Source organism: Strongylocentrotus purpuratus, unplaced genomic scaffold (assembly GCF_000002235.5).
Source record: "Strongylocentrotus purpuratus isolate Spur 01 unplaced genomic scaffold, Spur_5.0 spur5_scaffold_20, whole genome shotgun sequence".
Classification (NCBI taxonomy): Eukaryota; Metazoa; Echinodermata; class Echinoidea; order Camarodonta; family Strongylocentrotidae; genus Strongylocentrotus; species Strongylocentrotus purpuratus.
In genome coordinates this window covers 44,314,318-44,329,684 of record NW_022145606.1, presented here as the reverse complement: position 1 = coordinate 44,329,684, position 15,367 = coordinate 44,314,318, and the positions used below count along the sequence as shown (strand labels likewise).

Below are 15,367 nucleotides of genomic sequence, written 5' to 3'. Positions count from 1 at the left end.
CTTTCTAGAAATATGATTTCTTCTTTGAAATTCAGATACCGCCCGCCAAATTACTTTTTGGTTTCCTTTCTTCAAATTGCTTTTAATCACTCATGCGTGAAATATGCATCACGTGAGTAGCATCAGCTGAAAGAGGAGACTCTAAGCTTTCCAAATATGTATCATTCATTAATTATGGTTGTGATTAAGTTATGATAAAACATCGATACTTCTCGGTTTCTTTTTTTCTGGGACGCACTGTATATATATATATATATATATATATATATATCGGTGAAGAAAATGACCTAGGAACGTGAGACGTAGCTGTACTTAACAATTTTATTACGAGCTTTCGGCTTGTGAGGCCTTCTTCAGCTACGTCTCACGTTCCTAGACCATTTTCTTCACGCCTACATATTCTGGAACACCCAATGTCATGTCAGAGTTGAGTTCTCGCATTTTTATCTCTCTTTCTCTCTCTCTCTCTATATATATATCTCTCTTTCTCGTCTAGGCTGGCATATAGTGCCTATAAGTACACACCTATATTATTTGTTGGGAATATATGTGTTCCTCATATGCATCATATTGTTGTTTAGATGTATGATGTAAGCAAATAAATATCAAAGAGCGCGGAGATCTTCACATTAGCAAATCGGTTTCACGTTCATTGCTCTGCAAAAAGCTTCAGAGGCTTAGAACAAAATTTCCTCGTGTAGTAGTCAATATAATATCAGATTAGTATTTGTCTTTCTTATTATGTGTACACTCATATTGTCTAAATATAGAAAGGCATACAAACATCCTTCAATATGAAGGTGGTAAATCCGTTCATTTGACATTCCATTGCCTGCCTACACGGAAAGCAAACAATGGAAATTTGTGGTCTGAATAGATCGTCATATTGAGTTGATGAAAAGAATATCAACACTTTTGACCTCCATATCATAAAGCATGACATGATTTGACACTCTATCAGGATCTTGTAATACTTGGGTAAGTTCTGAAGGTATGACGTAGTGGTTAGGGAAAGTGTTGTGTTACTGGGTAGTTAGAAAGGCATGGTGTTTTGGCAGTGGTAAGGTTTGATACCCTGTGCGGGAATGTACTATTAAAGATACGAAATTTAAAGTTTAAAGTCTTTACAAGGATTCGTGTTGATACTGCAAACTATAACTATTTTTCGAATTCGCATGTTACTTCCAATTTTGCACGAAAAAGAAAGAAATAGAAGGAAAAATGAACATAAAAGTAACGTCGGCCTGATTCCCTTTCTTTTATTTTCATCACACTGCGCCTCGTAGTCCACAAATCATTTGTAAGGTAATGACACATTGATTTGTTGTTTTACAAATGCCATTTTTGGTACAGGGCTTCATTAGGACCTGCTGAATGATGGTAAGGTAGGAGCCCCCGGCATACGTACTCATAAATGGGTGATTGGGGGATCCATGGCGTTTGTAAAACATCAAATAAATGTTATATTACCTTACATATTATTTGGGGGCTACGAAAGCGATGCCCCCCCCCCCGCCCCACACCCTTATATGATATTCTTCCGGGGGACTTCTACCCTAATATCGTTCAGTAGGTCCTAAGGAAGCCCCGTACCAAAAATGGCGTTTGTACAACAACAAATCAATGTTATGAAATTATTTGGGGGCTCCAAAAGACGCCCCCGCCCTCACACCCTTAAATTGAATTTTTTTGCCGGGGGCTCCTAGCCTAATATCGTTTAGTAGGTCCTAAGGGAGCCCTGTACCAAAAAATGATGCTTTTATCCGGCAAGTAACGATAATTTCACTAAGCCACCTGACTATAAAAAGACTTCTTATTTACCCAAAGTCCTCCGAATTTGTTTAACCTGTTACTCACCCTCTCTCTGTGCAACCCCTTCTATGTCCCTGGTACCATGCACATATCATTGTACCATGTTAGTATTTCGATGGTGCTATGTTAAAGGCCCTCGCTGGACGTCCACATGGTACCACATCACAACAATGTCAAAACTGAATTTGAAAGTATGAGGATATAATATACAGCCCAGATATAATTTATATACATATATACATGTATATATATATATATACTGTTAACAACTAAATTATTCATACTCCTTGTAAGAGGATTGTATGTGTTTTTTGTAACTCAGCCAGCGGGGGGGGGGGGGGGGGGGGGAGGGGGGTAAGAGGTCACTTTTTTTTTTTGGTCCCCCCCAAAAAATCGCAATGACTCAGCCGACCGCTGAATAAGCCGGGGGGGGGGGGGGGGAGGGGTAAGAGGACATTTTTTTTTTTTTTTTTTTTTTTTTTGTGGGGGGGGGGGGGGGGGTCTCGAAATTTGAAAATTTGACATTTGGCTCCGTTGGGGGGGGGGGTAAGGTCACCTTGTTTAGTTCAGCTATGGGGATAATTTTTTTATTTTATTTTTTATTTTTTTAATAATTAAAAACAAAAAACAAAGGGGGGGGGGGTTTAGGGGGGTTATGGGGGGGGGGGGGTTTATACACATAAAAATACCAAAGGGGGGGGGGTTAACCCCACCCCCCCCCCCTGTGTACGCGTCTGACAATAGTATTAACCGTTCAATACACTATGAATATGACGGACAAAGAAAGAGGACAACAAAATACAGTTCCTCATTCTAGCCTCAACAATTACTGTGGTAGACAAAGGAACATCCCTTAAGTGCTATTATGTAAATATGTGTGGAACAGGTGAATATGCATATGACACCTGTTCTACTCATTTGTATATAATAGCAGTAAAGGGATGTTCCTTTGTCTACCACAGCAATTGTTGAGGGTAGAATGAGGAACTGTATATTTTGTCCTCTTTCTTTGTCCGTCATGTTCACAGTAATAGTTGTATACTAGATAGTGGTCATATTCTCTCAAGACTTACCTCTCTGACATGTTGCAGCTAAGGGTGGGCTCCAGTCACCTTCATGGCATCTTGGCAGTTCTTGGTTCGTACTAAGCTGAAACCCATCTTCACACGAGACATTGAGAAGCGTACCATGAGGAAAGCGAGATCGTAAAGGTGTCATATGATCTGGGAGGTCTGGCGCTTTGCAAGATCGTGCTATTAAGAAAAAATCGTGGAGCATAAAGTAAGAACAAAAAATAAATACAATGGAAGAAACTTTGCTTGACATTCGGTACTAAAGAATCGGTCACAAATGCCTTTACGAACTGCTACGAACGCCGTACGAACGATTTTCAGACAATGGACATTCGGGAAGACAATGGAAAAACAGGGAGATTCGTACAAAATTATCGTTCGTACGAACTTTTGTGACTGTAGCATAATGCATTGTGATTTTCAATCATAAATATCTTGATAATCAGACAGGCGATCGGCTGAATTTTGCGTTTGCCAAACGGTTTTCATATTCACTACAGTCTATTGGGGAAAACAAGTCACGCTAAGGTTTTTACCTTTTTGAGGCAATTCTTGATCACTTTGAAGCGAAATTAATTTTCAGGGCTTTAATTAAACACCATACCACAGACACTGATAACACGTAAGATCAAGCATCTCAGATTTAACATTGTTAAATGATCTCTTTAATATATTGACAGTGGCTCTTAGTACTTTACAGATATATCAATTAATTTATTCATATCAGTAATTCAAATAATCAAACAACAAAGCTTACCTGGTATAGGTTCTCCTTGTTGATAGACCTCAACCTCGCACAGACTGAGCTCTCGTCTCTCATTTATTTTTGGAATGTGCACACTGATGATGTTACCCCTGATACCGGTGATACCCTCTCTCTCACATATTATTGTTATCCCATGGTTTGCCTCAGTACTATTCTCGATTTGGCGTCGGGTGACTGGCTCTCCACACAGCAGGTTTGTGGTGTAATCTTCATTCACCCCTACTCTTATTTCTGCACCCACCAGATCAAATCCTACAATGCAAAATACTTTGGTTTAGATTTATTTTGACATAAACCCTGTTCAATTGTAACTACGAAGTTAAGTATTGCTTTTGACAGCAGGTTTGTGGTGTAATCTTCATTCACCCCTACTCTTATTTCTGCACCCACTAGATCAAACCCTACAGTTAAAAATACTTTGGTTTAGATTTATTTTGTCATAAACCTTGTTCAATTGTAATTGCGAAGTTAAGTATTGCTTTTGAAAGCAGTTTGTGGTGTAATCTTCATTCACCCCTACTCTTATTTCCGCACCCACCAGATCAAATCCTACAATTCAAAATACTTTGGTGTAGATTTATTTTGTTATAAACCCTGTTCAATTGTAGCTACGAAGTGAAGTATTGCTTTTGAAAGCAGTGTTTGAAGTTTGTATTGCTTCTGTAAACAATGCAAGCATTACATTCATTCAATGCAAAGGGATGGTTTTTCGTGACATGACCAACGGTTCTTTCATGAACCCAAAAAGTTGAATATGTGAGGCTGATGAGTATTCTTTCTTGTATTGATGAACATACCTCAGTATAATAACATATGCATGAAATTGTCAACATGGCTTCTGTACATGAGAAAATTAAATGTCGTTTTTTAATATGCTTAAAATTTTGGGGAAAAAATGTAATCTGACTTTTAAACATAGCATAGCCCCGGGTAGTATTCTGAGCATGATGTTATCTCTAATTTTTTTCATTTTATCTATATAAAATAATCGTAATTTTGAGACCACACTTTATCTCAGATTTTATCTAGAATTTTAACTCAATTTCTTACTCATTACGTGCCAATTACAGTTAAATACATGACACGCGCAACTTTAACGGTAACGCCCATCTTATTTTATGCGAAAGAAAAATGAAATTTGATATAAATTCGGTGATATTTTATCTCTCTGACTATGAGTTAGTGCAGTATTTATTTTATAGTATGCTGCTTGTTGTGTGATAAATAGAAAAAAAATACTGAGTACAGACTACATTTCTCAATTAAATTACTCATAGGGTTTTAGAGTTTTATTTCCATATGTTTTACTGACTAATATAATACTTGTAATGGTGTTCAAAAGCCTTTGGTACTACCTCAGTCATTTTCAAAGAAATCTTAGCAAAAGAGCATTTGGGGCACTTGCTGTAAAATCTGAAAAGGTCATGCTTTCGTATTCTCTTGCCAAGAGTAATACACCGTCATTCTATTGGCTGGACATGAAGAGGGTGAAATGTAACAACATTTCCTATTGGTTATCGCATCACAAATGGGTGTGTCTTAGTGAAAGTGAAATGTAACCATTTTTTTGATTGTTTATCGCATTACAAATGGGTGTGTCTTAGTGAGATAAAATCTCGCTAAAATGATTTTGAGAATATTGATTTAAAAAGATTGTAAGGGTATTTTATCTAAATGAGAAAGATCTAATATTTTATCCGATATCAAATGAATCTCAGAATACCACCCAAAGGTTGGTTTCACTGAGGAAATTATAAACAATACTTTAAAATTCACAGTATCATTTTTGTAACAAGCAGGTCTGAAAGAAAGAAAAACTAACTGATTAGTGTTTCTAACACACTCTAACATCACAATGGCCCATGACAATACGAGCACAGGAAAATGGAAACAAACTGTTGCAGAAAACTTAAAACGCTAGAATTTAGTAAATGGGCTATTCTGGATGTGCACATAATGAGCATATTCAATGAATCTGTATACCGGTAACATCTGTATCCTAACATTATTAATATGATTGCCACACTTGTTAATAAATAAAAAGGGTCGTCTACTCACTGTGATCTTCCCTATCAAGACGATTGTAAATTTTCACCAGGGTGATATTATAGATATTCTTCAGGACAGCCTTCCACCATGGATGGTAGGTCAACGCTACAATGAATGAAAAATAAAATAAAACAATAGTAAACATCAAATTAATACAGAAAGGTAAGGTTTGAGATAAACAGATAAGTAGATTCCAATAACTTTTTGGAGAGCAGAGTACTGCAATAATCGAATATCATTTTAATAAAAAGTCAAATAAATGAATGAGCACAAAAAATGAATACATAAACATCATTACAAAATAATACATAGAACTATAAATGAAAAAAAAAATAGACAATACAAATAAAAACGCATTACTGAATTGACTTATAAGCAAATCAATAGATGCAGTTAAGTAAAAGAACTTGAACTTTTATGGCAATTATAAGTACGGCAACACATCTGTAAGCACTTTACAAATACAAATTCACATATTGGAATATGGCACGCAATATATGCACTATATGCTCCTCTCATTCAGGAGTAATTAAGCAGGCATGTACGGTGTTTTTTTTTTTGTAGCATTCTTTATTGCATTCATTCAGTACCAAATATATAAAAAGAAACATACATTTTCATTGATTTACATAACATAACATTGATCAATCCGAATGGATACCAAATATCCGGGTAGATAGAAGCAATACATGCCTTTCTTCCAGCGGATCAAACCCTTCTCAACTATTTGGATAGTAAACTCAGATATGATTTGAGCGGCGAGATGTGTAAAGTAGCTGTGACATTTGAAATATAGCGAAAGCGTGAAATAGAAAATAGAAAAGTAGAGGTACCTTTTATTTTTACCACTTCAACTTTCACCTACACTTTCAGTACCATTTCATGTCAATAGAAGTGCCAGTGCGGCGACTTCCACATGTCGATCGGGATCCCAGAACGATAACAGGAGTCAAAGCGTCCATTTGTATATCAAGCACAATACCAGAACGTAGCTGGCGCTCTCTTTATTAAATAATATCTCATCGTGACACCAGTAGGAATAAATGTTCTCAGCCACTGCTGCTATACTTACGTGTTCTTGAGCAAAACTGCGGAGCACTGTCGGTATTACCATCCCTGGCCAACCATGCATTGCTTACTACAGCTCGATTATTCTTATTCTTAGTTGGTGTTTGAGAGGTTTGGGTATGTGGGTCTAGGAGTTTGTTACGTGCTAAAGTAGAAAAAGACATCAACGTTGTGTTCATTTTAACTCATAGCCTGCCACAAGGCTGCATGCACACTGTTGTTATAGTGCTTTGTACACGCGAGCAACCTACTGCTTCTCTGCGTCGTGCATGTTTGCACGCATTTGTAATAGCAGTTATTGTTAATGCCCATTGAACTGTGCCTAGTCTTTGGCACGCGCTATTGATAGTACCATTGCGTTAATCCGATTATCTCGTTATAAACTTGGCACTGGGGGATTTGTGGCTTGGCACAATGTGAATTAGCCCTATGGCAGGATAAGAGTTAACAATACAACATTGCAACACATTTAGACGTGCTCTATAGGTTCCTATGGTAGCTGAGTATTACAAATTGATAATTTCATTAAAGTCATGTGGTAGCCTTTAATCTTTTCATTTTCATTACTTTTGTCCTCAATATTGTCATTCATGTATCATCCTCTGTTGTCCTTTCTTTTATTTTCTTTGTTTTCGCTTAGTTTGTCCTTAATACTTCTTTCGACAAAAGAAAACAACAGCAGCCTTTCAAAAATGCTACAATATGGTATTACCGAAGGCCTAGTTTGTGAAAGCAACGCAACTTAATTGGTCTAACGCGTCCAGAAAGATCATGCTCATTTGATATCCATATGTTAATGTCTTATTGTTTATTATGCAAGGTTAACTGTAGCATCTTGATAAAGTTATGGACAGATCATAATTATAGCTCTGTATTACACTAAGAACAACAAAAAAAGAATTCAGCTATATAACCGTGACAAATAGTGATACGTGTAATAAATACTGTTGATAATGATGATGATAATAATAATGATGATGATAATAATAATGATAATTATAAAATAATAATAATTAAAGATAATTAAAAAAACTATTTCCGAATTCTACGCAATCGTACGTTTTCAAGAGTGTTGTAAGTCCATTTATCTATCCTATTCTCTTATATTATTCCACTGTGTAAAATGATTTATATCCGTGTTTCCATATGAATATGTCATTGTACAATTGCTACAACAAGTGTGGTAATCGTATTATCTATTTGTGTATATTATTCTCTATTGTATATTGTTTATGTGCTTTATTTAATGCCAACAATTGAATTTCCAAATGGACCAATAAAATTTATCTGAATCTGAATCTGAATCGTAATCTGTGAAGACACTGTTGAACACACAGAACAAAATTCGATATTCTTACATTGTGTGCACGTAGGAATAACTTTCCACCATCGGGAGGCATTGCAGACGGATGTTCCATTACCAAATGCAGGTACGTATCCAGAATCACAATTGACAGTTACCACTGTTCCATGGCTGCATTTTCCATTTCGCTCAGCTTTTCTGGTGTAGTTAACAAGACCCATTGTTTCTCGGATAGGGTCGCACGGCTCTAAAAGAGTTTGAACACACCACAGGTAAAAGCATAGTGTTACAAAAGTCACAGGAATTCGTTAACGTCATGAATTGGTTTATGTCTAAACTGCTTAATTCCTTGGATTATGATACTGTGTAATATGAATGAATAAATAAAGGTAACTATTACAGGTGTAAAATATTCATACTTAGACCAAACAATGATAGAAGTACATTTTGATACAAAGTATTTCAAATCAAACTCTTCTAGGTACTATGAGCAATTGAATAGTTGAAGAGAAGGAATATCGAAGTTTAGGAGTTCAGCGGTAAATGGAGATATAAAACCGTGAAGCTTTTATTCGATCTGCGAATACAGATACAAACTAGATTTGTAATACTTGTTTGGGACAAGTATAGGTGGGCTGATCCAACAAAAAATTGAGACAAAATAAAGGGTACATTTGAGATAGCTTTTTGTCTCAGCTACAACATACTCGAAGATCAGCGTAAATGAAGCTAAAACGACGTAGAAATTGCTCGCGAAAGATTGGAATGTAGAATCGAGTTTTGAGAAAAAGTCATGTCCCATAGAGAATACATGCAAAATGTGAAAAATTGACATGCGTCCTTTAATCGCAAAAATACGCCATGATACCATTGTCAAAATGAAATATCGTGGTTACTGCATTTGTAGAGAATATTCTCAGGTAGAACATATCAAAATTTGAAAGAAAATTGGTCAATATTTACAGAGATACAATCAATTTTCCAAAAATCTGCTGACGTCATAATATGCAAATTGAAATTTTGAGTTCGGAGGCCATTATGATGACGTCATGAGTTAATTGAGGGTCAAATGAGACATGAAATCATATCTCCGACTCATAATCTATCTAAATATGAAAGAAAATTGGGGGTATCTGTCCATTCTGAAGAGTTACAATGAATTTTGTATAGGCATGTTTTTGCACATGTATGTTATGTATTACAAGAGCTCGCACGCACGGATGCGTATCTTAACGGACGCTCATTCCGTTATTAATGGTCAGAAAAAGGTGAACAAGTTATCAAAATGCTTGAAGAAATGTGCAAAATATGATGACAGAAAAAAATTGGCGATTCTACGTTGCAAAATGCATGTACGCGCGAAAACGAGCGCGCATGCGCGTGTGCGCGTTTTTTTGCAAAATGCTTAAAATGGCCTGAAACGTATGCAAAATTAATTTTAAACGAATCGGAGCATTATACAATTTTGATGCGCGCGTACGTGCGCGTCGAGGTGCGCGCGCGGAATTTGTTGACATTTTTAGTTGACCTTTGACCTGAAATTGATGTATACTAAATATGGTTTATTTTTGATGACTCGTTATCGAGATATGATAATGACCTGATTTTTACAAAATGGCGCCTGGATGACGTCACGGTGACCTAATGACCTTGAAAAAGTTGATTTGACTTGAAATCATAGGGCTTGATGACTGACAGAAATTTGAAGGAAATTGACCCTGTCGATTTCGAGTGAACGTGCGTACAAAAAAGTGTACGGAAGAAATAAAAATAAAGAATAAAGAAAATTCTAGCGAAATCAATAGGTGATCTGTCATCGACAGACCACCTAAAAATAAATAAATAAAGGCAATTCTTACGAAATTATAAGGTGGTCTGTACGTTATACAGCCCACCTGATAAATAAAGGCAATTCTAACGAAATTATAAGGTGGTCTGTACGTTATACAGCCCACCTGATAAATAATAAATAAATAAAGGCAATTCTAACGAAATTATAAGGTGGTTTGTACGTTATACAGCCCACCTGACTAGGGTGTCCTTGGAACCCTAAAGAGCTACAATGGATTTTGTGTAGGCATGTTTTTTGTCCATATATGCTATTACAAGAGCTCGCGCGCACGGAAAGTTTGTTTAACGGTCGATCATTCCGTTATTAATAGTTATAAAGAGACAAAAATGGTATCAATTTGTTTGTAAAAATATGTGGAATATTATGGAGGAAAAAAATGGCGATTCTATGTTGTGTAATAGTTTTACGCTCGAAAACGCGCGCGCGATTTTTTATAAAATGCTTAGAATGGCCTAAAACGTATGCAAAATGATTTTGATACGATTTTGAGCATTTTAAAATTTTGCACGCGCATTGACGCGCGGACGTACGCGCGCGTTTTTTGACCTGTAATTGACCGGACGGATATTGACCTTGATCATGATAAATATGGATGAGAAATAACCTTTGGTTATGAAGATATGATCATGAGTTGATTTTCGTAGAATTTTACAAAATGGCGCCTAGATGACGTCATCAGTGAAGGTCAATAATGAAAACGTTATTGTGCTTTGTACATATGCCAATACATATGTGTGCCAAATTTGAAGGCTTTTGATTGAGCCATTTTTAAGTCATCGTGCCTACAAAAAAGTGGTTCGAAATAGGAAAAATAAATAATAAAGGCAATTCTAACGAAATTATAAGGTGGTCTGTACGTTATACAGCCCACCTGATAACAATGGCAAATTGAGTACATTGTTCATGTTACACAAGACACAATATAAAATATCTGAAAAAACCAAGTACCTGGGTCTATAAAAAATCAGATTAACCAAATGCTACAAAACCTTTTGCATTTCCTAATATACACTACTTTGATAAACTCATATTTTCAGAGCTTTCTTAAACTGACTTAAACAGATTACTGCCAATTTTCATTGTAAATATGTCTATCTTGCAACCATACGCAAGCTTTATTATTCGCATCTACCTTGCATTGTATAAATTCGATCTAAAACCTCAATATTGGATTGTCACTTGAAATGTATTGTATCACCTTCCACTGACTTTGACAGGCTTAAATTACATATTTCTGCTCGCCTAGGAAAAACTACCTTATAAAATGTCTTCATTAATTTCAACACGGTTTGATGGATTCAACTTAAAGGCACCGTTTAACAATGTTAAATCTGAGGTGCATTGCCCTACGTGTTATCAGTGTCTGTGATATGGTCTAATATTGAAGCCCTAAAAAAAAAGCGCTTCAAACTGATCCTGAAGTGCCTCAAAAAAGTAAAAATCTTTGAGTGACCGGTTTTACCATACTCATTTTCCCCTTTAGACTGTAGTGTTATACAGACCGTTTAATAGGAAAGCGCAAAATTTGATTTCGATTTCCAATCATAAATATCTTGATAATCAGTCTGCCTTAGAATTTCATTATTAACTATCAATCGAATAAACACTTAAATTCAATTCTTACTCCGAATACCATGACAGAAGAGCAAAGCTTTACATTTCAACAAGTAGTAATTAATAGTGTCCGCAAGCTAAATCAACTTTTGCAGACTAACTTTTGTCACCGAAACAATTAAGCACCATGAATCCATGATTTGATGTAGACTAAAAACAACCTTTTTCTTCAGTACATCTATAAAGAACATTAAACTATATTTGCCTTTAGCTGTAATTCTGTATTGACAATTATTTGACTGGACACAAACATGACTAAAAGTACGTCGCATGGGCGCGGCCATTTTGGATTCAATGCCACGTACATTATGCTAATGAGTTAAAGATGAAGTTGAGTTCTGGGCCCCGTCTTACAAAGAGTTGATATCAATCGCAACAGTATTTGCGATTGATATCAATCGCAACTATGTACATAAGAGATAGGAGACTGCAAACTTGCGATTGATTGGAGGGCTTAAGATTGATTTGGATCGATCGTAACTCTTTGTAAGACGGGGCCCTGGTCATGCGATTGCATTGTGAAAGACACGGTGTGGAACCGACCAGAAAAGGTTGATCATCTAGCATATAAGAATTTGTGTGTATTGCAAGGTTCTGTAATCATCAAAATGATAAGAAATTTGGCCAAGTCTTGGTAAAGTTACAAACACTGTACACAGAAAGATGTATATGGGACTACACGAACACGTGGCGTAAAAAACCGGCCCCCGATTTTTACGATGTTACATGCATATTTAGAATATGAAGGCATTTGAAGAGCCATGCTTTTCAGGAAACATGTCTTATCTGATGTTCTTCCACACTTGCATAATAAGAATGAGTAATGCTCACAAATTATTTTTCACCTCTTCCCAGAACTCAACCTTTTCTTTAAGTATAGATTATGTACAGTTCTTTAGAGTTCGTTTTTAGAGTTCAACTTGAATTTATCTTATAATCAAGTTTCTATAAATCTTAACGTTCACTTTGGTTGCGGGACAAAAACTCAACTGGAATGCTGGTACGGCAACTGACAGGTTAGCTGGTAAACCTGTCAAACTTGACCAGTATTAAAACTGCTTGCTGGTGTGACAGAAGAAAATGGCGACAGTGACAAACTTGACATATGGTAACTTTAATATATTCATCACATAAATTGTTCGGTTTTCAATTAATTACTGAGACTAACTTTTAAAGGGAGTGTGTCATGACGAAACTATGTGTTTTTCATGTGGCCCTACTCGGGGCCAATCGGGTATAATATGTCTACGGACGACGCGACCGCAGCATTCATGTGCGTGCAACATACGCGAAACCGAAGCGTGAGGACAACTTCGGTCTGTTTCGCGAACGCTAGCGCGCTGACCAAGTTAATCAAGTCCATTCGTTTACGTGTATTTGTCCAAAAGAAGACGTAGATGGCGTTAACCAGTATTTTCAATGATACCCTCCCTTTAACATTAGTAATGACTCACAGGACAAGAAATGAAAATATGAACTTACTTGGATGACATTGGATATCACGACTGCCTTCCACCCATACTCCATTATCACATCGACTTCTATTGAAGCTTCTTGACCTGTAACCTGAGCCGCATCGAAGGAGCCGGGTGTCTCCATGAAGAGGGTGATCATGCTTATTAACTCCATCAGGGGTTGTGTAAATTAATCTCCCATGGGAAACTTCTTCCGCTGGGCATGGGACTACAGATAGCAACAGACACCGGACCAGATATAATGTTATGAACAAGAGCAAAATAACAATGATTTCCTATCGAAATAAATTCATTCGGATCGGCATATATCACCCGATACTTAACATATTCAATTCGTTTTAACATTTGGAAATAGAAGATGAAGTTCATACGCATTCCATTTGCAGAATCATAGAACGATGGATCCACAGTGCATTCGTCAATATCAAGGAAAAGCTAACATTTGTTCACCCATAGCAGTCAAGATATTTCTAAAAGTCTAGATGCATCAACTTTTCTCTTTGATTGGTAACAATTATCCGTATGTCGACTCTTTCATAGAGTGAACAAGTAAAAATGGATGTTAAATCCAAGATTGTGAATGAAAACTTCAACAAATCAAGGAGAAATTGCTAATTTGTAAACGAACATAGTGATTACAAACTTCACTCTCCATTGCAAATTTAAAAAGTGGAATGCCTATTTCAGATTAAATCGGTTTTATTGATGGCATAGTGACAGTGTACTGTTCCAAAAGTGGCTTTAAACTTTCTAGTGTCTTCTGGACTTCATGATCTTGTACAACTTGTAATTTAGAGCATTATGAATCTAAAGATTAGTAAAGATGTCACTAAAAGGTGACACTAATTTGACATTACATCCTTACCACTGCAAGCAATGCCATCATCGCGTAATTCATATCCAGAGTTACATGAACAGATGTACGAGCCGACTGAGTTCCTACACACTCCATTCACAGAATCACAGGACGATGTATTCACAGTGCATTCGTCAATATCTAGAAAAGGTTAAAATAAATCACCCATAGAAGTCAACAGTTTTCTAGCGTCTAGATGAATCAGCTTTCCTCTTAAATTGGCGACAACTATTTGTATCTCGACTTTTCATGCAGTTAAAAACATAAAAAGGAAGTTCAATAAAATTGTGTGAATGAAAACTACGAAAAATAAACGGGAAAATGCCAATTTTTATACGAAAAGAGTAATTACACGTTTCACTCTCCATTGCTAGTTTAGAAAGTTAAATGCTTATTGTTCTAGAAGTGGCTTTAAACTTTCTACTGTCTTTTGGACTTCGTGTGCATGTACAACTTGTAATTTAGAGCATTATGAATACAAAGATTGGTAAAGATGTCACTAAAAGGTGACACTAATTTGACATTACATCCTTACCACTGCAAGCAATGCCATCATCGCGTAATTCATATCCAGAGTTACATGAACAGAAGTACGAGCCGACTGAGTTCCTACACACTCCATTTAAAGAATCACAGGACCATGTATTCACAGTGCATTCGTCAATATCTAGGCAAAGTTAAAATAAATCACCCATTGAAGTCAACAGTTTTCTAGCGTCTAGATGAATCAGCTTTCCTCTTAAATTGGCGACAACTATTTGTATCTCGACTCTTTCATGCAGTAAAAAACATTAAAATGAATGTTCAAAGAAACTATGTTAATGAAAACTATGAAAAATAAACGGAAAATTGCCATTTTTTATACGAAAAGAGTAATTACACGTTTCACTCTCCATTGCTAGTTTAGAAAGTTAAATGCTTATTGTTCTAGAAGTGGCTCCAAACTTTCTACTGTCTTTTGGACTACATGTTCATGTACAACTTGTCATTTAGAGCATTATGAATACAAGGATTGGTAAAGATGTCACTAAAAGGTGACACTAATTTGACATTACATCCTTACCACTGCAAGTAATGCCATTATCGCGTAATTCATATCCAGAGTTACTTGGACAGATGTACGAGCCGACTGAGTTCTTACACACTCCATTTACAGAATCACAGGACGATGTATTCACAGTGCATTCGTCAATATATAGAAGTTGGTCTAGAAGTGGCTCCAAACTTTCTACTGTCTTTTGGCCTTCATGATCATGTATAACTTGTAATTTAGAGCATTGTGAATCTAAAGATTGGTAAAGATGTCACCAAAAGGTGACACTAATTTGACATTACAACCTTACCATTGCAAGTAATGCCATCATCGCTTAATTCATATCCAGAGTTAAATAAACAGATGTACGAGCCGACCGAGTTCATACATATTCCATTTACAGAATCACAGGACCATGTATTCACAGTGCATTCGTCAATATCTAGAAAAGGTAACATTTTTCACC

General features: G+C 36.3%; 1 protein-coding gene across 1 annotated transcript; it reads right to left on the bottom strand.

Annotated features, from left to right (window-relative positions):
• Positions 1-813: 813 nt before the first annotated feature.
• On the bottom strand, positions 814-15,057 carry LOC105441600. The gene is made up of 10 exons (XM_030993986.1): positions 14,932-15,057; positions 14,404-14,535; positions 13,878-14,009; positions 13,020-13,220; positions 8,127-8,318; positions 6,773-6,913; positions 5,710-5,805; positions 3,643-3,903; positions 2,886-3,065; positions 814-836 (listed from the first exon to the last, which is right to left on the bottom strand). The coding sequence occupies exons 5-10, from the start codon at positions 8,290-8,292 to the stop codon at positions 814-816; spliced, it is 867 nt and encodes a 288-aa protein (XP_030849846.1). The 5' UTR covers positions 8,293-8,318; positions 13,020-13,220; positions 13,878-14,009; positions 14,404-14,535; positions 14,932-15,057.
• Positions 15,058-15,367: the final 310 nt, after the last annotated feature.